The 27290-nt window shown below is 43.5% G+C and overlaps 1 protein-coding gene across 1 annotated transcript in view; it reads left to right on the top strand.

Annotated features, from left to right (window-relative positions):
• The first annotated feature begins 4630 nt into the window (after nt 1-4630).
• The window catches only part of LOC132399679 (cas scaffolding protein family member 4-like), a 132672-nt gene continuing 110012 nt past the window's right edge, over nt 4631-27290 (top strand). Inside the window, exon 1 of the mRNA XM_059980326.1 lies at nt 4631-4933. Coding sequence (XP_059836309.1) covers nt 4886-4933 — 48 coding nt within the window. The 5' untranslated portion in view covers nt 4631-4885. The remainder of the gene's footprint in view (nt 4934-27290) is intronic.

Genomic DNA, 27290 nt, shown 5'->3' with positions numbered 1-27290 from the left:
CAGTCAGTCCGGATCGAGGGCAGCATCTCCAACACCATCACACTGAGCACGGGGGCTCCCCAGGGCTGCGTGCTCAGTCCACTGCTGTTCACTCTGCTGACCCATGACTGTGCTGCAACACAGCTCGAACCACATCATCAAGTTCGCTGATGACATGACCATGGTTGGTCTCATCAGCAAGACCGATGAGACAACTTACAGAGAGGAGGTGCAGCGGCTAACGGACTGGTGCAGAGCCAACAACCTGTCTCTGAATGTGAACAAAAGAGATGGTTGTTGACTTCAGGCGGGCATGGAACAACCACACCCCACTGAACATCGACGGCTCCTCGGTAGAGATCGTTAGAGCACCAAATTTCTTGGTGTTCACCTAGCGGAAAATCTCACCTGGTCCCTCAACGCCAGCTCCATAGCAAAGAAAGCCTAGCAGTGTCTCTACTTTTTGCGAAGGCTGAGGAAAGTCCATCTCCCACCCCCCATCCTCATCACATTCTACAGGGGTTGTATTGAGAGCATCCTGAGCAGCTGCATCACTGCCTGGTTTGGAAATTGTACCATTTTGGATCGCAAGACCCTGCAGCGGATAGTGAGGTCAGCTGAGAAGATCATTGGGGTCTCTCTTCCCGCCATCACGGACATTTACACTGCATACGCAAAGGAAACAGCATTATGAAGGACCCCATGCACCCTTCATACAATCTCTTCTCCCTCCTGCCGTCTGGGAAAAGGCTCTGAAACATTTGGGCTCTTACGACCAGACTATATAACAGTTTCTTCCCCCAAGCTATCAGACTCCTCAATACCCGAAGCCTGGACTGACACCTTGCCCTACTGTCCTGTTTATTATTTATTGTAATGTTGGTACTGTTTTTGGGCACTTTATGCAGTCCAATGTAGGTCTGTAGTCTAGTGTAGCTTTCTCTGTGTTGTTTTTTTAACGTAGTTCAGTCTAGTTTTTGTACTGTGTCATGTAACACCATGGTCCTGAAAAACATTGTCTCATTTTTACTATGCACTGTACCAGCAGTTATGGTCAAAATGACAATAAAAGTTGACTTGACCTGACTTGAAGAAACGTTGCCTTGTTTCTATATACGTTATATGGTTATATACGTTATATCCATGTATAATGACAATAAACTTGACTATTGTTGGTGAATTTTAGATGGTGATGAGGAAGTGTAAAGAGCAAGGTAGATCAGCTGGTTCAGATGTGTTGCAATAACAACCTCGCTGTCAATGTCAGTATGAATAAGCAATCATGGACCAGGATAGGATCATTGAGGGCATACTCCCAGTCCTCACTGAGGGATCAGAAGTGAAAATGGTGAGCAGTTTCAAGTTCCTGGGTGTCAACATCTCTGAAGATTTATCCTGGCCCCAACATTTGATGCAATTACAAAGAAGGTGACATATGCCAGTGAAATTAAACCTGATTCTGATAGTGTAGTGTTTACTATTACAGGAATGTGGAATACTATCATGTTTTTCCTTGATCCAGTATATGCTTTCTTCTTATAACTTTACTAATGTTGATACCTTACAGAAGCATCCACACTTAAACAGGTCACACCTTCCCCATAGTGGCTACAGTTCTACAGTCTGAATCCTTATTATGAAAATGGATTGCTTTTATGTAGCACACTGCATGATCTCAACGTCTAAAAGTGCTTTATATTAACAGTAGTAGTTTTGAAATAATTTATGGTAGTAAAAATTGCATGGCAATCCAGCATTCTCTTATAAACATCCTTTTACAAAGTATTAAGGCTAGAAAACCTTTCTATTTTATAAAGTTGCTTGTGAGATAATTATTGAGAAGCACTATAGAGATAGTCATAGAACATTACAGCACAGAAACAGGCCATTCAGCCCATCTAGTCCATGCCAAACTATTAATCTGCCCTCTAATTGACCTGCACCTGGACCATACCCCTCACATCCATGAACCTATCCAAGTTTCTCTTGAATGTTGAAATTGATCCTGAATTCACCACTTCCAGTGATAGTTCGTTCCACACCCTCACCAACCTCTGAATGAAGTTCCCCCAAGAGTTCCCCTTATATATTCACCCTTCAACTCTAGTCTCAGCCAGCCTCAGTGTGAAAAGTATGCTTGCATTTATCCTACCTATACCCCTCATAATCATTTATGCCTCTATCAAACCTCCTCTCATTCTCCTACGCTCCAGGAAAAATGTCCTAAGCTATTCAGCCTTTCATGGTATAAGTCAGCTCCTCAAATCCCAGCAACATCCCTGTAAGCTCTCTCATTACTCTTCCAATCTTATTGATAGCTCTCCTTTAGTAAAACTTCTGTTTTTTTGTGTTCTCGCCCATTCTTGTTGCTGGGGCTTTGGGGTTTGATTTTCTTGTTGTTTCTCCATGTTAGTTTTTGTGCAAGGGAGGGGTCGGGGTGTTCAGGGTTCATGAGTTTTTGTTTCTTTTCATTGGGGGGGGGATTGATGCCTTTCTTTCAACTACTTCTGTGGTTTTCTGTATTTTACGGCTATCTGGAGAAGACAAATCTCAGAGTTGTATTCTACATGCATACTTTGATAATAAAATGAACCTTTGAACCTTTGAGGTAAGAGAACTGCCCATGATACTCCAGTGCTGCCCTCACCAATGTGTTGTACAACTTCAACATAACGTCCCAACTCCTGTATTCAATACTTTGATTTATGAAGGCCAATTTGCCTAAAGCTATCTACCTTTGATGCCATTTTCTAATGTGGGTTGAATTTCACTCCTGTTCTTCACAATGGGACATCAGGGTATTTAAAGTGCTCTTTGGAAGACCATATTATAACATTCTCTCCATACCCACATGCTCAGTCTTCATGAATGGAACAAAGCCACAGTGGTATGCCATTTTTGCACCAACTCAGCACGCACTCTCATTGCAGTTTACCCAAGGCATGGATGAGGTTACAGAGTGAGACACTGGTGGTGGGAGGAGTATTGGGCTGCACAAGGGATCAGAAGAGGGTGGGAGCTGAGTTTATCATTGCAGGTTGTTAAAGGATGGTGCTTAAGTTCAGTGGTGCTTAATTACATACAGGAGTGGAACCCAGTGTGGTCTTCTGCTGTAGCCCATCCACTTCAAGATTTGGCATGCTGCATCTTCGGAAATACTCTTCTGCACACCACTGTTGTAATGCATGGTTACTATCACATTCCTGCCAGCTTGAACCAGCCTGGCTATTCTTAATAACAAGGCACTTCTGCCCACAGAACCACCGTTCACTGGACATTCTTTGTTTTACGCACAAATCTCTGTAAACTCCAGTGACTGTTGTGTGTGAAAATCCTAGTAAATCAGCCGTTTCTGAGATAATCAAACCACCCCATCTGGCACCAGCAATCATTCCACGGTCAAAGTCACTTAGATCACATTTATTCCCCCATTCTGATTCTGGTCTGAACAACAATTGAACCTCTTGACCATGTCTGCGTGCTTTTATCATGCTGCCACATGATTGACTGATTTGCATTAAGTAGCAGCTGTCCGTGTGTATCTAACAAAGTGGCCCCTGAGTGCGTAGTGATGAGGGAAAGGAAGGAGATACAGTACTGAGGAAGGACGAGCAACTTAACTGGACTCTGAGTGAATGAAGGTTGCTAAATACAGAGGTACTGAATGGACAGGAGTTAGTCAGGGAAACGGCAGTTGGGTTTTGAATGAGCCGTTTCACCGAGAGCTTGATTTCTCGCAGAACCCTAACTGGTGTGAATATTGAGTGATTGATATCAATCACCGAGAGCATATTGAAGCGGCAGGGCATGGGCCCAAGAGCAAGAAATGACCCACTGCCTGGCAATTTAAGCGCCAGGCCAGACTGAAGAGTCGGGGGAGTTGAGGCCGGAGGCGAGGAATGGGCTGGTTTTCAGCTTGCTGCTTCACGAGCTTCACTAGTCTGTGCTGAACTGAGGCTGTGGCCTGCAGCTAATGGGATCCTGGATCGGTCGTGGCTGTGGACCTCAGTTCTGAGTGTCATTTGCTGACTTTTTGTTGTTTGCACGATTTGCTTTTTTCCCGCTCATTGGGTGGGTGGCGGTTTTCTTCCTTAACTGGCCTCCACTGGGTTTCTTTGCTTTGTGACTGCCTGTAAAGAGACGAATCTCAAGACTGCACGTAGCATATATACTTCAGTAAGGAAGGTGCTTTTAACTTTGAATTTGACATCTTTCCCTTTTATGGAAGCAGAGTCTAATTGTTCTTCCTCCCAGAGCTCTCCGACCACCTGCTTCACTACTCCTCCCGCACCCCATCTCCTCTGGCAGAGAACCAGCTGTGACCCTCCAGGGGCTGGCACCTCAACACTTGGTCACAGGGTCCACTATGTATGACTTCTGTGCTCTGAGCATAACGCTGCAGCTCAGGAAGTCACCAGAGCACTGGACTTCCTTAAAACAGTTCCGCCAGAATTTGCACGATCTTGTCACAAAGAAGTGGTTGGAATTTAAATGGCAGAGTTCCAAACCTTTAAAATGCAGTGGCTTTTCCTATTCACCCCATTTCTATTTGTGCAATGGAGTTAGGAAGTGGTGTGTTACAGTACCTATGCTATTAACCACTGTGGTTGCATCTGCAGTCTAGATAGTGGTTAAATATATCTTGGAGGAGGGAACTATCTTTTTCTAATTAGCAGTGACGTTCGGGTACAATACCCCTGTTTTGAAACCCCAATGTGACAGAACTCATCAAGGATACTCAGCAAAACCAACCATACAGCTGGACTGGTTGCTACAGGCACTTAGTTCACGCACTGTGAATTCAGACACCATTTGGGCAATTTAAGTGTATGGACAGTGGAGAATTCCAGTTTAAGAAGAAACCTGTTCTGAAGTTGCTGTGATTTTCGTTCTCTCTCTGCTCACAATGGCAGAAACCTTTGGGTTCATGACATCTCGTGAACCCCATCCCCAGGTATGGATTTCTGTTATTCAGAATGTTACAAGTGCATTGAGCCGAGGCTGTCACTGTAGCTTCTGTGTGTGAAACTCCGCACCAGGATGTAACACTGTGGGTTTGGTTTGGTTCTGTGTTTTTCTCGTTAGTTTTTGTTTCTTGCTCGTCCCGCTCATTCTGGCATTCCTTGTAGAATGAGGCTTCGAGCAGGGAGTTTCAGGAGTTCAGGAGGATATTAAAGGTCCTGTTTTGATCAGCATAGTTTTCCAGGTATCCATGTAAAATTCCTCCCTGAGCTGGTCTGGAGGAGTCCATACATCGGGTCAGAGTTGTTGGGTGGGGCAACCTCACCCTTGTGAGTGGATGGGAGGAGTCGGGCAGTGGGGAAGTGGACGGGGAAAGGATTAGTCAATGGAAAATGAAGGGACACTGGGAAAGGGGATTGGAGAAGGAAGGTGGGAAGTGAAAGGGGTGAGGGAGAGGGGAGAGAGGGCACTAGAGAAAAAGAGAGACTGAAGGGCAGTGGTTGAGAGAGAGAGAGGTGAGAAAGAGAGCAGAGGCAAGAACCTGTATAGTGCTTGTCTTCCCCTGTCTGAATCTGATCAGAATGAGAGAAGGCATTTTTGTTCATTTGCATATGAATTTGTTTAAATCCATGCCATAACTCTTGGTTTCCAGTCACCCTGGACCTTCTTGGCATGAGGTTGAGACCTTCTCTGCATGATGGCTGGTGTGAATCAGCCACTCCACGTAGGTTCATCCCTCACTGCAGTGGACGTCAACTGTCCTTGTCACTGAGGGACTGTCCACCAAGTAAAAGGATGTTACTAAGCAACAGATTAATTGGACTTGCTGTCTCTTTATATCTGGATCAGAGATAATGCTCTCCAAGTTCTAATGGGATCTAGAAGAAGAAAGGGATTTTTTTTCATGTTCTGATATCACCTTTTAAGACAGGCCTGGCTCTCAGTTTCACTAGTTCTATTTTGAGTACCATTATCATCCTATTTGCGAATTCATCCTGACGCAAATAAGGCATTTCTTTGGACTGTATGCTTCAATGTAGGTGTGACAAATAAAGGTGATCACTTTAATATTTATCTGTAAATTCCTAATCTGCCCTTAACCCCAGATCTCTGGGAGAAAATGGCACTGTGGTCCTGCAGATATTGAAAGTGATGTGTATCCCTGAGTTTCTACCACTTGTGCCAAGGCTCACAGGAGGAACGATTTGCAGTTAATGTGAATTAGAAGATGGTCATCAGCAGATTGTTGTTTTTCTCAATTTCACCTCCATCTTGCTCCCAGCGGATCAGCCGTGGCTTTGCCCCATAATCCCTCCTCTATCCCAACCTTAGTGGCAACAACGATAATTTGTACTTACGTTATGTTGCCAAACAACCCATTGTGGTTCATGGTGTCTAATGCTGGTTCCTGTAAGGAGATAATGAGGCAGGGATGCATGATAGACAGTTAAGGAGCTGGTCACTCACAAGAATGCAGGTGGGAAAGGAAGAGGTGACAGTCTGAAGGGCAAGGGGGAGCAGGAAGGTGGTGTTGTACCTCCCTGGCTCCAGCACTGTGTTCTGTGGAATGCTCTGAAGCAGCCACTACATAGATTCCTAAACTCCACAACACTTATTTCTCCACAGTCCTCTTTCACACTGGTTTTCTCGTCCTTCCTGTGAGCTGGACCATGAATGGTACCACGCACAGTTTAGTTCTACCTTGCTATTGAATTGAATTGACTTACATCCTTCACACACGTGAGGAGTAAAGTTCTTTACATTACGTCTCCGTCAGAATGTGCAATGTGCAATTATAGTAATTTGTAATAAATAGCACTTACAAAAGATTTTCTGGATGGTAGCAGCTGGAACAGTTTGTGGTTGGGGGTGACTTGGACTCCCAAATGATCCTTCGGGCCCTTTTTACGTACTTGTCTCTGTAAATGTCCTCCACAGTGGGAAATTCACATCTACGGATGTGCTGGGCTGTCTGCACCACTCTCTGCAGAGTCCTGCGGTTGACACACAACTATCTGAAATTTATGTGCTTTAGGGTTCAAAATTCAAGGTGAATTTATTATCAAAATATATATGCTCCCCTGAGATTCGTTTTCTTTCGGCCATTTACAAGGAAAAAGAAATACAATAGAATTTTTAAAAAAATCTATACATAAACAAAGACCGACAAACAGCCAATGTGCAAAAGAAGGCAAACTGCAGAAAAATAACTGAGAACTTGTGTTGTCAACATTTATTGACAGTGAATTGCAAAGTTGCAAATTAACATAAACTGATGATATGTTAATGTTAAAATAACAGCAAATATGTGACTTGTTATGAAAATATTGAATTTAATGTTCTATATTTATTTTATGAATAAATTATATTTTGTGATAAAGTGATTTTTATCCAAGTAGTCAGACTGTGAAGTGGGAGGTGGGGGGAGCTGGAATTAGTACGGTGACACCGTGCGTTGGCCAGCCATTCATTTCCTCTGATTGTTGACCCTTGCACTAATGAAAGCAATGTATACCCCTCATGATTTTAGATATCCCTAGCAGATCCCCTCATAACCTGTTCTGCTCCGAAGAGACCAAGCCACCTTTTCCAGTTTATCCGTATAATGGAGTTAATCATCCATAGTAAATCTACTTTGTACCCTCTCCAAACCCTTCACACCATTGCTAAACTGTGGTGCCTAGAACTTGAAAGGATACTCCAGATGTGACTGAAACAATGTTTCATAAATGTTCATAAATTACCAACCGAACATTGAAGGTGGAGAGAAAGGAGATGGAGCAGAGACAGCAACAGATGGAGAAAACCAAGATTATTAAAATCAGCAACATTGCCCTCCTTACAGAAGACAGCGTTACCCAACTTACTTTGTTAATCGTTGCTATGGTCGCCGCCCACAATATAGCAACCAGCCTCAGGGAGAAATTACTGAGGGTGGTGAAATAAATGAAAACCAGGTTGCTGGGGAAGAAGGTAAACCTAACAGAGGACAAAATCAATTCCATTCAAACAGAACAGCTTTTGCACAAGGTAAATCTTGAACCAATCATTTCCTCCATTGAGAATCATAATTCTTTGTGGGGAAGTTTCTTTTGCACGTGTGCATTTTGAATCCTCAGCCAACGTGTCTTACTTGTCACAAAGGAATTGGGAAACAACATCAAAGCAGAAATGAATTCTGGCACCAGACTGTAAGGTTTCTATTGTTGTATTTTCACACTTGACCTGAAGGAATTCTCCCTCTGGAGCCGGACAGATAGCACTGCAGGTAGTCCTTAATATCAGCAAAACTGTACTTTAACAGCAGCTTCAGAACAGTGGAACGAACAACAGGATTTTGATCAACTGCTGCACCAAATGGCGGAAGATTACTGGTAAAATACTGATCTTTCTGTGAGTCATTGGATTGCCCAACTTTTGAATAACTAGCAGAGACAGCAGATCACCAACCACTTCTTTTGCTGGTGACAAGTCATCTTTGAAGCAGACCATGGAAACTCCCTATGCTCAGAGGTCAACTTTTCATGACTTTTATGTAGAAATCTGTATTAAAACTAACAAGTTTAGTGACAGACGTTACTCAGAAGGGCAGAGAAGACCTCCCCCAGAGACTTGAGTTATAATTATTATTATAACATTACTTTGTTATAATTTCATATTATTAAGTTACTAATTAAACAGTGGGTGGGCGTGTTTATATATAGAGTACACATACAGTATTAGATTAACATTAAAAAAAGTTAATACACTTTAAATAAAAGGGGAAGAGTGTACCATATAGCCTACTGTATAATATGGGACTACTTTATGTCGTAGTAACACGTTATTGAGCATGCGCTATTGGGCATGTATTGATCTGTATGTATGTGTTCAGTTCAGCTTTAGTTAGTAAAGAACCCTGTTAACGTAGCTCCAGTCTCCAGCATTTTTATTAATGATATTGCTGAGTAAACGGCCAAATACACAACAATTCGTAATGACTTGTGAGTTCTTGCGGTCAATGCTCGATAATAATGCTCAGGATCCTTACATTTTTTAAAACATTTTTCTCAGTGTACCCTGCTGTTCCCAATGAACAATGCACATAGACCTCCAGTTCACACTGCTCTTGTAGCCCTTCGAGATTTGTGTGCTCTCGATTGCATTGCCTCTCTCCTTCCCATCACAACCCAGAGCAATCTCCATCCTCCTCACAGTTCAAGTTTTATTTCATCCACAAGTTTGGAAATTGTGCCCTGGACATCCAAGTTATGGATGCAACTTTTAAAATGGTGGTCCTAGCACCACCCCCCGGGGAAATGCACTGTACACATCCTTCCTGTATGAAAACCGACCCTTCACACTTCTGTTTCCTGTTACTGAAATAATTTTTATCCATTTTGCCACATTCCCTTTTCATCCATGCCCTTCACTCTCGCTGAGAAGCTTGTTATATGTGTTGTAACCCGGGGAAAAGTACACACTCAGGACAACAACTACTTCTTCGGATTTTAATTCCTTTATCTGTTTTAGAGGTTTAAGTGCCAGAAGAGGGTCTTAAAACAAAACAAACGACTTTACAATCAGGTCCTGCCATTACAATCTCCGTTTAACCTTCGATCCACACACTTGTGTCTCGACCAATTGCGTATGCAGTATGAAAATACAAAGAAAACCACACAAAACTAACACTGTACTTATAGCAGACTGCCAGAGTAATAATCTCAGGATTACTGCTTGAGCCACGTGCTAATGATGGTAAGAATAGCAGAATTAAGCAGATGAACGTGTGGCTAAGTAACTCGTGCAGGGGGCAGGGCTTCAAATTCTTAGATCACTGGGATCCATTTTGGGGAAGGCATGACTTATACAGAAACGATGGGTTACACCTGAACTCAAAGGGTACCAATATCCTGGCAGGATTGTTTAATATAGCTATTAGGGAGGGTTTAAACTGAATTGGCAAGGGGAAGGAAACCAGGGTGTTAGGGTCGAGGAAGAGGAAAATAGAAATAAGTCAAGGAAGTCTTGTTGTTCAGGAGGATTTAAACTAATGTGGCGGGGGGTGGGAACAAGTGCAGAGAGACAGAGGGGTGTAAAATGAGAGTAGAAGCAAAAAGTAGTAAGGTGAAAAGTAAAAGTGGCAGGCAGGCAAATCCAGGGCAAAAAGCAAAAAGGGCCACTTTTCAACATAATTGTATAAGGGCTAAGAGTGTTGTAAAAACAAACCTGAAGGCTTTGTGTGTCAATGAGAGGAGCATTCGTAACAAGGTGGATGAATTGAATGTGCAGATAGTTATTAATGGATATGATATAGCTGGGATCACAGATACATAGCTGCAGGGTGACCAAGGATGGGAGCTCAACATCCAGGGATATTCAATATTCAGGAGGAATAGATAGGAAAGAAAAGGAGGTGGGATAGCATTGCTGATTAGAGAGGAGATTAACGCAATAGAAAGGAAGGACATTAGCCTGGAGGATGTGGAATCGATATGGGTAGAGCTGCATAACACTAAGGGGCAGAAAACGCTGGTGGGAGTTGTGTACAGGCCACCTAACAGTTAGTAGTGAGGTTGGGGATGGCATTAAACAGGAAATTAGAAATGCATGCAATAAAGGAACAGCAGTTATAATGGGAGACTTCAATCTACATATAGATTGGGTGAACCAAATTGGTAAGGGTGCTGAGGAAGAGGATTTCTTGGAGTGTATGCGGGATGGTTTTCTGAAGCAACATGTTGAGGAACCAACTAGAGAGCAGGTCATTCTAGATTGAGTATTGAGCAATGAGGAAGGGTTAGTTAGCAATCTTGTTGTGCGAGGCTCCTTGGGTAAGAGTGACCATAATATGGTGGAATTCTTCATTAAGATGGAGAGTGACATAGTTTATTCAGAAACAAAAGTTCTGAACTTAAAGAAGGGTAACTTTGAAGGTATGAGACGTGAATTAGCTAAGATAGACTGGCAAATGATACTTAAGGGGTTGACAGTGGATATGCAATGGCAAGCATTTAGCGACCACATGGATGAACTACAACAATTGTTCATCCCAGTTTGGCAAAAGAATAAACCAGGGAAGGTAGTGCACCCGTGGCTGACAAAGGAAATTAGAGATAGTATCAAGTCCAAAGAAGAAACATACAAATTAGCCAGAAAAAACGGCACATCTGAGGACTGGGAGAAATTCAGTCCAGCAGAGGAGGATAAAGGGCTTAATTAGGAAAGGGAAAAAAGATTATGAGAGAAAGCTGGCAGGGAACATAAAAACTGACTGTAAAAGCTTTTATAGATATGTGAAAAGAAAAAGATTGGTTAAGACAAATGTAGGTCCCTTACAGTCAGAAACAGCTGAATTGATCATGGGGAACAAGGACATGGCAGACCAATTGAATAACTACTTTGGTTCTGTCTTCACTAAGGAGGACATAAATAATCTTCCGGAAATAGTAGGGGATCAAGGGTCTAGTGAGATGGAGGAACTGAGGGAAATACATGTTAGTAGGGAAGTGGTGTTAGGTAAATTGAAGGGATTAAAAGCAGATAAATCCCCAGGGCCAGATGGTCTGCATCCCAGAGTGCTTAAGGAAGTAGCCCAAGAAATAATGGATACATTAGTGATAATTTTTCAAAACTCCTTAGATTCTGGATTAGTTCCTGAGGATTGGAGGGTGGCTAATGTAACCCCACTTTTTAAAAAAAGGAGGGTGAGAGAAACCGGGGAATTATAGACCGGTTAGTCTGACATCGGTGGTGGGGAAAATGCTAGAGTCAGTTATCAAAGATGTGATAACAGCACATTTGGAAAGAGGTGAAATCATTGGACAAAGTCAGCATGGATTTGTGAAAGGAAAATTATGTCTGACGAATCTTATAGAATTTTTTAAGGATGTAACTATTAGAGTGGATAGGGGAGAGCCAGTGGATGTGGTATATTTGGATTTTCAAAAGGCTTTTGACAAGGTCCCACACAGGAGATTAGTGTGCAAACTTAAAGCACACAGTATTGGGGGTATGGTATTGATGTGGATACAGAATTGGTTGGCAGACAGGAAGCAAAGAGTGGGAGCAAACGTGACCTTTTCAGAATGGCAGGCAGTGACTAGTGGGGTACCGCAAGGCTCAGTGCTGGGACCCCGGTTGTTTGCAATATATATTAATGATTTAGACGAGGGAATAAATGCAGCATCTCCAAGTTTGCGGATGACACGAAGCTGGGCGGTGGTGTTGGCTGTGAGGAGGATGCTAAGAGGATGCAGGGTGACTTGGATAGGTTAGGTGAGTGGGCAAATTCATGGCAGATGCAATTTAATGTGGATAAATGTGAGGTTATCCACTTTGGTGGCAAGAACAGGAAAACAGATTATTATCTGAACGATGGCCGATTAGGAAAATGGGAGATGCAACGAGACCTGGGTGTCATTGTACACCAGTCATTGAAGGTGGGCATGCAGGTACAGCAGGCGGTGAAAAAGGGAAATGGTATGTTGGCATTCATAGCAAGAGGGTTCGAGTACAGGAGCAGGGAGGTTCTACTGCAGTTGTACAAGGCCTTGGTGAGACCACAGCTGGAGTATTGTGTGCAGTTTTGGTCCCCTAATCTGAGGAAAGACATTCTTGCCATAGACGGAGTACAAAGAAGGTTCACCAGATTGATTCCTGGGATGGCAGGGCTTTCATATGAAGAAAGACTGGATTGACTAGGCTTATACTCGCTGGAATTTAGAAGATTGAGGGAGGACCTTATTGAAACGTATAAAATTCTAAAGGGATTGGACAGGCTAGATGCAGGAAGATTGTTCCTGATGTTGGGGAAGTCCAGAATGAGGGGTCACAGTTAAGGATAAAGGGGAAGCCTTTTAGGACCGAGATGAGGAGAAAATTCTTCACATAGAGAGTGGTGAATCTGTGGAATTCTCTGCCACAGGAAACAGTTGAGGCCAGTTCATTAGCTATATTTAAGAGGAAGTTAGATATGGCCCTTGTGGCTAAAGGGATCGGGGGTATGGAGGGAAAGCAGGTACAGGGTTCTGAGTTGGATGATCAGCCATGATCATACTGAATGGCGGTGCAGGCTCGAAGGACCGAATGGCCTACTCCTGCACCTATTTTCTATGTTTCTACGTTTCTAATATGGTAGTGGCAATTCTACTTGGCTGGTGAGGAACTTTGCAAGCCACGCTATCCAGCGTCAAGACCTTTAATCGTGAAAACCTTTCCTCACCCAGCCCAGTACCTCTGGGGCGGGGGGGGGGGGGGCGGGAGCTTGATTCCAATGCCCCACCAGCTTCGGCAGCAGAAAGCAGAAATGGTCTCCCAGCTATCCAGCACATGCGTAATGACGTCACCATCTCCATTTAAAGGCACAGACAACTATTTGAGCATTACCTGGATGAATGCCCAAGTACACTTTTAATGATACTGAATAAGATCCGACTGTCACCTGGTTACATATATCACTTTCTGAACGCCTTTTAAAATCCAGATTTGCTACTTCAATCACTGATGCACCATCGATAACTCTGAGACGTGGGGCGAGATACCGGCTTTTATTGACTGGAAGAAAGAACAAGCTACTTTCTATACTACATCCTGGAGACTGAGGGTAGGGCTCAGGCCTCAATCGCCTTTGTACAGGGGTCTGTGGGAGGAGCCACGGTCAGTGGTCAGCGGGGGGGGGGGGGGGGGCGTGTCCAGACAGGTATATGTAGTTCACCACATTCACATTTCTCTCAGGGTCAAAAGGTCTAATACAAGAGTATATGTAAGGGTGGAGAGTGGTGGATGCCTGGAATGTGCTCCCAAGGTTGGTGGTAGAGGCAGATACAACAGGGGCATTTAAAAGGCTCTTAGATAGGCATATGAATTTGCAGAGAAATGAGGGATAAGGACCATCTCCTGCCATTAGGCATCATTAGTTTAATTAGATTCAAGATTTTTCAAGGTTCAAAAACTTTATTGTCATTCTAACTGTACATCAGCTCTGCGGGGCAGAATGAGACAGCGCTTCCCAGGAGCAGTGCAATCATAACATAACAAATGCAACATTAAATAATAAACTTAACAATAAGTAGTAAAACACAACAGCCACATGTCAGTTAAAAACAAGTTATAAGTGTCCAGTGCAAGTTAAAAGTGTCCAAAGCAGAGTCAGGTAGAGCAGCTATTTAGCAGTCTGACTGCTTGTGGGAGGAAGATGTTTAGTAGCCTTGTGGTTTTAGTTTTGATGCTCCTGTAACGTTTACCTGATGGCAGAAGAACAAACAGTTCATGGAGAGAGTGTGAGGGGTCTTTAATGATGTACCGTGTCTTCTGGAGGCATCGACTCAGAAAGAGGTCTTGGACAGAAGGTAGGGAGACCCCAATAACCTTCTCTGCACCCCTAACCACCCTCTGCAAGGCTTTTTTGTCGGCAGCACTGCAGCTGGAGTACCAGGTTGTGATGCAAAAGGTCAGCACACTCTCAACCACACCTCTGTAGAATGTACATTAGCTTGGTGAATCTATGAATCTGGACTGCTCTTGTGGTGTGCTTTCACTCTCTTGTTCTGTGTTCTTTCTCTCTCCCTATTACCGCTTCAAACACTCTAGTTTGTCAGGGATGGAGTGTGTATTAGAACCATAGAACATTACAGCACAGTACAGGCCCTTCAGCCCTCCATGTTGTGCTAACCCATATAATCCTTAAGAAAAAGTGCTAAACCCATACTACCCTGTAACCCTCTATTTTTCTTTCATCCATGTGCCTGTCCAAGAGGCTCTTAAATATCCCTAATGTTTTAGCCTCCACCACCATCCCTGGCAAGTCATTCCAGGCTCTCACAACCCTCTGTGTAAAAAACTTACCCCTGATGTCTCCCCTAAACTTCCCTCCCTTGATTTTGTACATATGCCCTCTGGTGTTTGCTGTTGGAGCCCCGGGAAACAGGTATCCACCCTATCTATGCCTCTCATAATCTTGTCGACCTCTATCAAGTCCCCTCTCATTCTTCTACGCTCATGAGGAAAGTCCCAGTTCTGCTAACCTTGCTTCATATGACTTGTTCTCCAAACCAGGCAACATCCTGGTAAATATCCTCTGCACCCTCTCTGTAGCTTCCACATCATTCCTGTAATGAGGTGACCAGAATTGAACACAATACTCTAAGTGCAGACTCACCAGAGATTAAGCCGATACTGGCTTTCTCTAATCAATGCACATTCATCCCTAGTTAGTTTCTAGCACTTTGACTATCTAAGACTATTTTAGGATTTAGATCAAAGGGAAAACTGGGCTACAGAATGGCAGATGGACTTTAACATAGACATGTGAGAACTGATACATCCTGGGAAGCTAAACCAGACCGGAGTTACATAGTAAATGATAATGCTCAGGTAGGTGTTACAGAACAGAGAGATTTAGCTCCCTGAGAAGTGGTGACCCAGGTAGACAGGGTGGCGAAGAAGGCTTCTGCTACATTTGCCTTCGCTGGAGAGGGTGGTCAGCACAAAATTTCGGGAAGTTGTGTTCCAGGTGAGATTGCAATGTGTGTAGTTGTTCTTGCACAGCTTTAAGAAGGACGTAATTAATTAATTAACTAAGAGCTATGCTGCCCAGCAATCTCCTGATTTAATCCTAGCCTAGTCATGGGACAATTTACAATGAACAATTAACCGGTATGTCTTTGGGCTGTGGGAGCACCCGGAGTTACAGGGAGAACGTACAAACTCCTTAGAAGCGGCAGTGGGAATTCAACCTGGGCTGCTGGCACTGTAGAGCGGTGTGCGAACTAACACTACAGCACGGCCCCAGAATTAATTGGAAAGGGTGTCGTAAAGACTCACAAACACTTACTCAGGACTGGATAGCTTAAACTATAAGGAGGAACAGGATAGGCTGGGATTGTTTACCCTTCAATTTAGGAGACTGGAATGGTGCTCTTATGGAAGTATGTAACAGCACAAGGGGTCTAAATTAAATGAATGATTATAGTCTTTTCCCCACAGTAGGAGTTTAAGAGTAGAAGGCTTTGGTTTAAGGTGAGACGGGAAATATTTACAAGGGATCTGAGGGACTAATTTTTTCACATGGAGGGTGTTGGGTTTCAGAAAGGAGGTGGCGGAGGTGAGTGCAGTTGCAATGTTTAAAAGACATTTGGACAGGTACATGGAAATAGGAAAGGTTTAGAGAGGGATAGGGCAACATAGGACTAGTTCAGCTGGCATGGGTAAATTGGGTTGACAAATCTCTGACTGAGTTTAGTTGGCCTGTGTAGAATCTTGCCTTTTAGCCCAGCACGTGTATGCTGACCAATCTGTTGTCAGTCTATTTGCCTCCCTAATTTGCTTTATTAGTTACTCCCTGAACTTTTGGAAAACAGCCTGGTTTTAGACTTGGATTATAATATTTAAACCTGTCTTTGGTTCAATGTTTTTCAAACAAGACCACATCCTGACTTCAAATTAGAGCAGTGATCAGGAATCTACACCTGTCTACTCTTGTGGGCTGTAGTTATATTAGTACAGCCTTAACCAGTAATGAAGAATATCTGTGCCATGTTATTTCCATACCTTGCTTTATTGAGGGATGTGCATCAGCTTTTACTGTAAATTCTGTTTCTCTGTTACTCCTTGGTGTGTGATTTACCTCTTTGTACTGAATTCCATTGCTCTTTATCGCTTCATTTAAACAGATCATTTGTAAGCCTACCACCTTGTTCATTATCTCTTCCACCGTTTCCACCTATCATGTCGCAGCTTCTTACCTCGTCACCGCTACCTCACCCAGCCACTTCCCTGTCAGCTGGCCTCACCTATCAGTTTGTAGTACATCTCCCTCGCCACCCTCTTCAGTCCCACTTTGTTTCAGGTACCGACAAAAGGTCTTGGCCCAAATTGCTGAGTGTTTATTCCTGTTTATAAATGCTGTCTGACCTGCTGAGTTCCTCCAACATTTTGTGTGTGTGCTGCTCAAGATCTCCAGCAGTTGCAGAATCTTTTGTCTTTATAAATGAGTATCCAATCTAGATTTAAAGTAATGTCAGATGGTTGGTTATTTACAAATGTTCCTAAGGGGCATTGATAAATATCTTATTAAAATCCATTCATCTGATCAAATATATACTTCCTCCGATCTATCCAAATGTTACCACCTTAAAGAATTCAATCAGATCATTTGGATATCTGAACTTCACTTAACAAACCAATCCTGAGACTCCTTGACAAATTTGCATCTTCATACACGACTTAAGCTGCTTTTCAGGACTTCCGATGAATTGCTCACTACTGATTTTAGATAAACTGCTTTTCAATTATGTGGCCTAGAAGCTTTGAAGCAATAATGGAACATTAAGAGTCTTGCCGTCCTCCGCATCACACTTACAGCCAATCGTGTTGATATACGTGGTAGCGGGAGAGACAAACGTGGATCTGATACAAGGTTTTGACCCGAAATGCTACCATTTTCCCTCCACAATTGCTACCTGCACACAGTCTTCCGTGATTTTTTCGAGATAAACCATTTGAGCTGTCAGATCCCCTGCCTATTTCATATCTTCAGGATAAAAATGAAAACCAATGAAATAGGATAGAAGTGAACTAATGCAGGGGCCTTCACACAACTCAGAAAATGTGTGCAATCAAGAAGGTCTCTCAGCGCATTCACTCTGTGTCGGTTTTCAGCCAGGTCACAGCCGAGTGCTGATTAAGTGTTTGGGTTTTTCCCTCTCCTGTTTTTTCAGACAGTGAGGTGCCTCGTCACCTTTCAGGCACAGACTGTGTTTCCATCTCTGCCCCTAATCCTTTTGATTATTCTGAATTTACCTTCCCAGGTTTATGACTCAGAGAAATACACTCTTTCAAATCCCATCATCCAACTCTCTTCTAATTTTATACTCAGTTGATCCTCCCTTCAGCCTCCTCTGTTGCAGAGAAATCTACCCCATCTCATGCTGGTCCTGATATATATAGCTTTGAACTGACCTGTGCAACACTAATCACTCGCTCTGTATAGCTGCTCCATGACTATAATGCGCTAGAATGCATATTTTCTATTCCAATTGCACTCTCCGGTATAATTTTATATAACTTATGTTTCTTCTTGTGAATGATGGGCTTGTCGTGCTGCCGCTAGTAACTTACTGCATACAGATAGTTGTGCATATGGCAATGAACCTGGCTTCAGCTTTCCAATTCCCTTAGCAAGATCAGTAAGTTTCACAGGTCTTCACAGTTCAGATGTATCATTTCAGCTGCAGTGCAGGAAGTACCAGGTCCAGCTCTGTGCACAAAAGTACGTGATAATCTGCAGTAGTGTTGGCGGTTTGGGGTGTAAACAGAAAGGAGATTTCTCCACACTTTGCCCTAATCACCAACACCGTTGAAGAGAGATATATATAAACATGATTTAGAACTGACTACATTTGTGCTACTAGGATACAAGTTATATCAAATTTATAAAGTCTGGTTTGGAGAGCCTTTCAGTTATGTTTGACAATGGACAGGAGAGTTCTCCAATGAATCTTAAAGTAACCAATCTGATAAAAATCTCATACCTTCCCCAGTGGGTTATTTTTGGTATGATCAGGTATTCTTTGGTTTTACTGTGAATTTTTTAAATAACTTGAGTCACACCCATCGATTAGCTGTACTGTAACCAACTTCTATTAGTAAGCCCGCAAAATAGATCAGTATCCAAACAGTGAATTAATATCTGCCTGAGAATGGTAAAAAGTGGCATCAACAAGCAGGGGTTAGACTGTGTAAGTGGATCTGGCAGGAGATAAAATCAGATGTACCAGTATTACAGTGGAGTAAAGGACAGAAGCAGGAAGGAACAGCTGACCAAGCTGATTGGAAGGGGACGCTAGCAGGGACGATGGCAGGACAGCAATGGCTGGAGTTTCTGGGAGCAATTCAGAAAGTGTAAGATAGATACAGTACATCCTAAAGAAGAAGAAATATTCTAAAGGGAGGATGAGGCAACCACGTCTGACAAGGGAAGTCAAGGAGTTTCTCTTTCTCTCTCTCTATCTCTCTCTCTCACACACACACACACACACACACACACACACTCTGTCATTCTCTTTGTCTCGATTTCTCTCACATTGGTCATACACATGGTGGCCACTTTATTAAATACAGAAAGCCACAATACTAAACACCATTAGAATAAAAAGTCCTGAAATTCCTAGCAATTGCAAAATGAGTTTCCTTGGCTATGCCCATACGTCAGGTTTTACCAGCTTGATTGGAGAGAGAAAAAAAATAAATAAGCAATAAGTTTCAAGAGCATGAGATGAAGAGACCTTGAAAGTGAATCCATTGCAACACTTTAAAAAAATGCTGTCCAGTGTTGTTGGTGCCAGATGGGGTGATTTGAGTATCTTAGAAACTGCTGATCTTCTGGGATTTTCACGCACAACTAGAGTTTACAGAGAATGGTGCAAAAAAAAAAATCCAGTGAGTGGCAGTTCTGTGGGGACAATGCTTTATTAATGAGAGAGTTCATAGGAGAATAGCTGGATGTGTTCACATTGACAGGAAGGCAGCCGTAACTCAGATAACCATGCATTACAACAGTGGTGTGCAGAAGAGTTTCTCTGAATGCACAACATGTCAAATCTTGAGGTGAATGGGAGACCATGAACGTACAGAGACAAACTCAGTGGCCACTTCATTAGGCACAGGACTGACCTAATAAAGTACCACTGAGGATATATAACCTTCTTTCTAGGCAGACTTTCAGGGTCGAAGTGGCTTGCTTCCTCTACATCCAGCATGCTCTAGGGTGACTGATGTGGGATCAGCACACACCGAGGACACGATGCTGTCGGCGTTGTGAGTGGGCAGGTAGATTGTGAGGTGATAACACACGTAAAATGCTGGAGGAACTCAGCAGGTCAGCATCTGTTCAGAGTGTTCCTGATGCAGGCATCCATCTTGAGTGTTTCTCCTCCACTCTAAGCAGTCAAGCTCCAGGGATTCCCAGGAGTTAGAGGAGCAGCTGCATTTCTTTAAAGAAAGCTTTGAGTATATCCTTGATTCCCTGCCATTGGCGATTGGTTTATTATTGCCATGTTGACTGTTTGTTCCTCTCCAAAGGCGCTGCATGACTTGCTGAGTTTTTCCCAGCATTTTGTGTGTATTACTCAAGATTTCAGGCATCTGCAGAATCTCTTGTGTCCCTATTGACTTGTGTGGCCATTTTCAGGGAGCTGTGGACATGGACTGTAAGATCCCTCTCTACATCAGCACTGTTAGGGATCCCTCCATTAGATGTGTGCTCTCTCTTTACATTACATTCCCCAGTGCAGCACCTCACACTTGCCTGGATTAAAGTCCACTTGCCATTTCCCCCGCCCACATCTGAAACCAATCGTCACCCCGCTGTAATGTTTGGCTATCAACAATACCATCAATCTTTGCACTATCTGCAAAATCACCAACCTACCCATCCACTTTTTCCTCCAACACATTTGTTACAGAAGTCCCAGTACAGATCCCTGCGGAACGTCACTAGTCTTGCACCTCTAGCTAGATTTAGACCCACTGACCACTCCTCTCTGTTTTCTGTGGGCCAGCAAATTCTGCATCCAAACAGCCAGGTCACCGTGAATCCCACACATCTGGATTTTGGAACACAGAACACCACAGCACAGTACAGCCCTTCAGCCCACGATGCTTTGCCAATTTATAACCTACTCTAAGATCAATCTAACCCTTCCCTCCGATACAGCCCTCCTTTTCTCTATTCTCCATCCATGGGGTCAGTGTGGACATGGTGGAGGATTACAAATACCTGGGGATACGAATGGACAATAAACTGGACTGGTCAAAGAACACTGAGGCTGTCTACAAGAAGGGGCAGAGCCGTCTCTATTTCCTGAGGAGACTGAGGTCCTTTAACATCTGCCGGACGATGCTGAGGATGTTCTACGAGTCTGTGGTGGCTAGTGCTATCATGTTTGCTGTTGTGTGCTGGGGCAGCAGGCTGAGGGTAGCAGACACCAACAGAATCAACAAACTCATTCATAAGGCCAGTGATGTTGTGGGGGTGGAACTGGACTTTCTGACGGTGGTGTCTGAAAAGAGGATGCTGTCCAAGTTGCAGGTCATCTTGGACAATGTCTCCCATCCACTCCATAATGTACTGGTTAGGCACAGGAGTACATTCAGCCAGAGACTCATTCCACCGAGATGTAACACTAAGCGTCATAGGAAGTCATTCCTACCTGTGGCCATCAAACTTTACAACTCCTCCCTCAGAGTGTCAGACACCCCGAGCCAATAGGCTGGTCCTGGACTTATTTCCACCGGGCATGATTAACTTATTAATTATTTATGGTTTTATATTTCTATATATTTCTACACTATTCTTGGTTGATGCGACTGTAACGAAACCCAATTTCCCTCAGGATCAATAAAGTATGTCTGTCTGTCTGTCTGTCTGCCTATCCAAGAGTTTCTTAAATATTCCTAAAGTAGGTACTTTAGTACCTTTAGTACTTTAGTACTGCATCTAGTACCACCCTAGGCAGGGCATTCTATGCACCCACCACTCTCTGTGTATAAAAACTTACCTTTGAATCCCCTATACTTTCCTCCGATTCCCTTAAAATTATTAACAATTTCTACCCTGGGAAAAATTTCTGGTTATCCAATCGGCTATAACTCTATCAAGTCATTGCTCATCCTCCTTTGCTCCAGAGAGGAAAGTCCTAGCTTGCTCAGAATTCCCTCGTAAGGCATGCTCTCTCCTGGGTGGTTCTATTCCATGAGCATATCTAAAGGATGAACGAGTCTTTGTCTGGGCAGTTTTCAAATAGGGAATCCCACTCGCCACTAAAATCTCCCTTAGACTGCAACAGAGTAAGCAACTGCTCACGTTTCTGTCAGCTTCTGTCAGTCACGTGGGACAGGCCAGGATGTGGTATGGATATTGTTTGGGATAAAGTAGCTGCTTTATCTCGACCCACAAAGCTTATCACAAAGTGGTTAGCCCTCATTCAGATTAGTGAACTGGTAAGGTTGGTGCAGGCAAGGCTTTATTGCTGAGCTAACTGTGAGGTAGTTTGGGTTCCTGTGCCTTTCGCTTGGGTTATATGAAATCTCACAAATTAGTCATGCAACAGGATGTGTGTTTCTCAAAGTTCAATATCAGACTGGAATCCAATGTGTGAATGTGGTTTTGGTGCTGCCTGAGGCAGAGACAGAAACAGTTTCTTCAACGGACCTTGCATCATTCGACTGTCATGGCAACTGGGCTTTGTTTCCTCAGTTGTTACGGCAGGTAAGGTTGGTCAAGGGAAAGAAAAGTGGAATCCTTTCCATCACTGACATTACAAAAACAGGGCTTAAGTTGATAAGCTTGTACGTGACCTTACTGGGTGCCTCCTGTACCCAATAAAGTGGCCACTGTGTGTAGCCCTGCTGCTGTAGCCCATTCACTTCATGGTTCTGCATGTTGTGAGTTCAGGAACACTTTTCTGCACACCACTGTTGTAACATATGATTTTTCAGCTACTGTTGCTTTCCTACCAGATTGATCCGGTCTGGCCATTTTCCTCTGCCCTCACACATTGACGAAGTGATTTGCCCACAGAACTGCCACTCACATGATGTGTTTTTTTTTTGCACCAATCTCTGAATGAATTAGAGACTATTGTATGTGAAAAGCACTGGAGATCTGCGGTTTCTGAGATACTCAAACCTCCCCATCTGGCACCTGACACCATTCCATGGTCAGAGTAGTTTAGATCACATTTCTTCCCCATGCTGATGCTTGGTCTGTACATTAACTGAACCACGTGACCGTGTCTGCATGCTGTTGTGCACTGTCACATGATTGGCTGATTAGATATCTGCATTAACAAGCAGGTGTGCAGGTGTACCTCATAAAGTGGCCACCAAGTGTACAAACTTCCTTCAAAAAACACTCTTCATCTTGTGTTTCCTTCCAGTTTTGTGTGCTGACCTAGCATTCACCTGATCTACACTAATTGCTTCAGCTATTCCCTGTGGTGATAAAATGCACACTAACTGCTACCCGGGCCCTGAGTTCACAACTGGGTTCACTTGTGAGTGTCCTCTCAATCATTTCAAGAGAGCTAGAATGTAAAAGCAAGGGCTTACTGCTGAGGCTTTGTGAACAGTCGGTCATATTGCATTTGGAATATTGTGTGCAACTTTGGGCTTTGCATCTAAGGAAAAATGTGATGGCCCTGGAGACAACTTTGAGGAGGTTCATAAGAAAGATTCCAGGCATGAAATACTTGACACATGAGGAACACTCGATGTCTCTGGGCCTGTACTCAGAAGAACCAGGTGTGATCTCATTGAAGCCCTCTCCCTCCCCCAAGCTCCTTGCCTTCCGTCATCTGGGGCATGGATATAAGCTGGCAATCCCCTATCTACATGTGGCCACAAGGTGTGGACATCCCCAGTCACAGGGGGTGAATGTAAGGTTGGGTGGGCAGTCTATTTCCACCAAAGGCCTTTGCCGTTCACACAACAGCCGCTGCAATGAGCAGGGCTGCAGCTCGGCAAAGCCTTGGCTCTGTCTGCTAGTCGAGCCCGCCTGATCTCTTGCAGTTATAAAACTACTGTTGAGCACTGTGGCGCCAGAACTGCTGCTTTGAGGATTCAAAGGAACAAGAGGATGTAGAAAAGCATTGGGAAATGAAACATGGCACTGCAGAGTGAGCACTCCTTTACACAGGGTGAGCATTTCATTCATGGTGCAGGAACGTGGCTGTTTCTGGTTTGACAGGCTTTTGAAAGGGAAGTGCCTGCCCTTGAGACTGAGGAAAGATGTTCATCTTTGTTGGATTCTTTCTGCCGTGGAGGAATAGCTGAGTTCATTTAGACAACCAGATCGTGCCCAAGATTCAGGAACTAACAATATCCTGCATAATAAAACCCAGCTTAACTTATGCAGGCAACTGCAAGGGGACTCCGTGTGCCTGTAGCTGATCCTGTTCTAAATGGAACCCAAAAGCAATGTGAAACTATCACTCTTGAGGTGAGTCGGAGAATCTTTCTCCCCCAGGGGCACAGTAGTTGCTGCCTTCACTTCTGAATCAGAATCCGTAGAGACTACAGGTCTAAGGCTGTAGTCTCTAGAGGCCACTCCTCTGATAAATCATCCTGGCCCGAAATGTCGGCTCCTTATTCCTCTTCATAGATGCTGCCTGACCTGCTGAGTTCCTCCAGCATTTTGTGTGTATTATTCTAAAGCCCTAAGGACCAGGATCAGTCAGTACAGTGGCTCAGCTCCTCATCTCCAGGACAATGAGGGAATGTTGCATTGCTGGAGTCTGGTGTCTGGAAAGAGGATGCTGTCCAAGTTGCACACCATCTTGGACAATGTCTCCCATCCACTCCATAATGTACTGGTTAGGCACAGGAGTACGTTCAGCCAGAGACTCATTCCACCGAGATGTAACACTGAGCGTCATAGGAAGTCATTCCTGCCTGTGGCCATCAAACTTTACAACTCCTCCCTCGGAGTGTCAGACACCCTGAGCCAATAGGCTGGTCCTGGACTTATTTCCACTTGGCATACTTTACCTATTATTATTTAATTATTTATGGTTTTATATTGCTATATTTCTACACTATTCTTGGTTGGTGCGACCGTAACAAAACCCAATTTCCCTCGGGATCACTAAAGTCTGTCTGTCTGTCTGTGAGACAATGCCTCTCAGATGAGTCCACAAACTGAATTCTCATCTTGCCAAGGTCTCCTGATACTCTGGCTGGTTTGCCCCTTCGTCGCTATCACTGTGCTGTTCTTTCTCAGGCCTTGCTGTGTGCCTCTTGATTTTTTTATTTTACATTGGAAAGTGCCCTGTGCTGTGATTTTAAAGAAACTGTCTAAATGTCAATAAATCCTTCTTGACCAAAATACTCCACATGGTGCTGGGCACTCTCTGATAGCCTCCACTCTCTCTGTAACTAATTTCAGATACTAAGTGAGGTGACAAAGAGATTTAGATATGCCACGTTGACTATGGAGGAACATTCATGAACTCCCACAGCCCCTGATGACCCTGTGATTTCTGTCTCTAAGGTCAACATGACAGCATCCTTCAGGAGGGTGAACCCACAGAAAGCATTTGGCCCAGATGGGGATTCATGCCAAGTACCGTTTGTGCTGATCAACTGACTGGAGTTTTCACTGATACTTTTAACTTCTCGCTTTGGCAGCCTGAGGTACCCACCTGCTTCAAGCAGGCCTCGACTATACCAGTGCCACAGAAGAACGAGGTAACCTGCCTCAATGACTATCGTCAGTATCACTTACATCCACTGTGATGAAGTGTTTTAAGAGGTTGGTGATGAAACACATCAACTCCTGCGACTTGGATCTGCTCCAATTTGCCTGCGGCACAACAAGTCCACTGCAGATGCTGTTTCATTGGCTCTTTGCTCAACCCTGGAACATCTAGATAGCAAAGATGCATACATCAGGATATTCTATCGATTACAGCTCAGCATTCAACACCACCATCCCGTTAAAACTAAAATAAGCTTCAAGACCTTGGCCTCAATACCTTCTTGTGCAGCTGGATCCTTGATTTCCTCATTTGCAAATTCCAGTCAGTTCAGATTGGCAAGAACATCTTCTCCACAATCTCCATCAGCACAGGTGCACCACAAGGCGGTATGGTTAGTCTCCTGCTCTACTCACATTACACTGCGTGGCTAAGGACAGCTCTGATGCCATATTTAAGTCTGCTGATGTCATTACTGATGTTGGCCGAATCAAAGATGGTGACAAACCAGCATATAGGAGGGAGACTGAAAATCTGGCTGAGTGGTGTAATGACAACAACCTCTCACTCAATGTCAGCAAGACCAAGGAACTGATTATTGACTTCTGGAGGAGGAAACTGAAGGTCCGTGAGCCAGTCCTCATTGGAGGATCAGAGGTAGAGAGGGTCAACAACTTTAAATTCCTTGGTGTTATCATTTCTGAAGACCTGTCCTGGGCCCAGCATGTAAGTACAATTATGAAGAAAGCATGGCAGCGCCTCTACTTACTTAGAAATTTGCAAAGATTTGGCATGACATCTAATACTTCGAGAAACTTCGATAGATGTGTAGTGGAGAGTATATCGATTGGATGCATCACAGCCTGGTATGGAAACACCAATGCCCTTGAATGGAAAATCTTACAAAAAGTAGTGGACACGGCCCAGTCCATCACAGGTAAAGCTCTCCCCACTACTCAGCACATCTACATCACAATCCATCATCAGGGGCCCCTACCACCCAAGTTATGCTCTCTTCTCACTGCTGCCATCAGGAAGAAGGCACAGGAGCCTCAGAACTCACACTACCAGGTTCAGGAACAGTTATTACCCCCTAACCATCACGCTCTTGAACCAGTGGGGATACTTCATTCAACATCATTTACCCCATCAGTAAACTGTTCCTACAGCTTATGGACTCACTTCCAAGGACTCTTCATCTCAGGTTTTTGAGATTTATTGCTTATTTATTTATTAATATATATATATATTGGCAGCTCAAGCTTGTAAAATCTGAGGTACATGCATAGCACACTCATTTCTCAATTGCTTGGAACCTTCGGACTACTTTAGTGGTATTTAATATTATGGCTTTCTGGAGATTTACATAAATATTGCTGTGTAGGCTTAATTGTTTAATACTATTGTGTGGTGACTTTGGGATGATACCAGTTGTAGATATTATTATTGGGACAATATACAATATATATCCTGTTCATGTTCCATAGTCCTTCTACTTCCTCTTTTAATTCAGCATATTTCTTTTTTTTCACATTGGTTTCTGTATGTTATGTGTGTTTGGAATGGCTATATCCATTAAGTAATTTGCTCTTGCTTGTTTATACTGTAATAATATACCTGGCTGGTTATTATGGATTGTTCAATCTGTAATAATGGATCAGTCATCGTTTAATTTGTGGGACTCTGACTATGAGTTTTGTACTTTAAAGCAAGAATTTGGTGAATGACGTTTGCCACTTGATCGTGCCTGTGTAGTTAATCAGATTGAGTTAAACTGCTACAGGATCCTGTAATGTGTTGGATTGTCTCTGGTTTCTCTTGGCATTTTCTACGTTAATCATCCTGAATTTGTTGGTCTTTTATTATGTTTTCTCGGTAATTTTTTGTGTTAACCACCTGATCCTCTATTGCCACAAGGAACCCCTTTGTTTCTGCTAAGAGGTCTCCATCTCTAAGCCAGGTGTTCAACGGTTCCTTGTCGACACCTAGTCTGTTCAGATCATGGGGATGCCTTCCACGGAGGGTCGTGCTCTTCCGTTGATTAACTTTCTCTTCTATAGTGATGAAGTCTTCATTTTTCTGGGCTGTGCTTTCATATAAGCTTAGTGCTGTGTA

The sequence above is a fragment of the Hypanus sabinus genome, chromosome 9 (genome assembly GCF_030144855.1).
Source record: "Hypanus sabinus isolate sHypSab1 chromosome 9, sHypSab1.hap1, whole genome shotgun sequence".
In the NCBI taxonomy this organism is placed as follows: Eukaryota; Metazoa; Chordata; class Chondrichthyes; order Myliobatiformes; family Dasyatidae; genus Hypanus; species Hypanus sabinus.
Note: the sequence above shows the minus strand (reverse complement) of the source record. Positions and strands in the feature narration are given on the sequence as shown.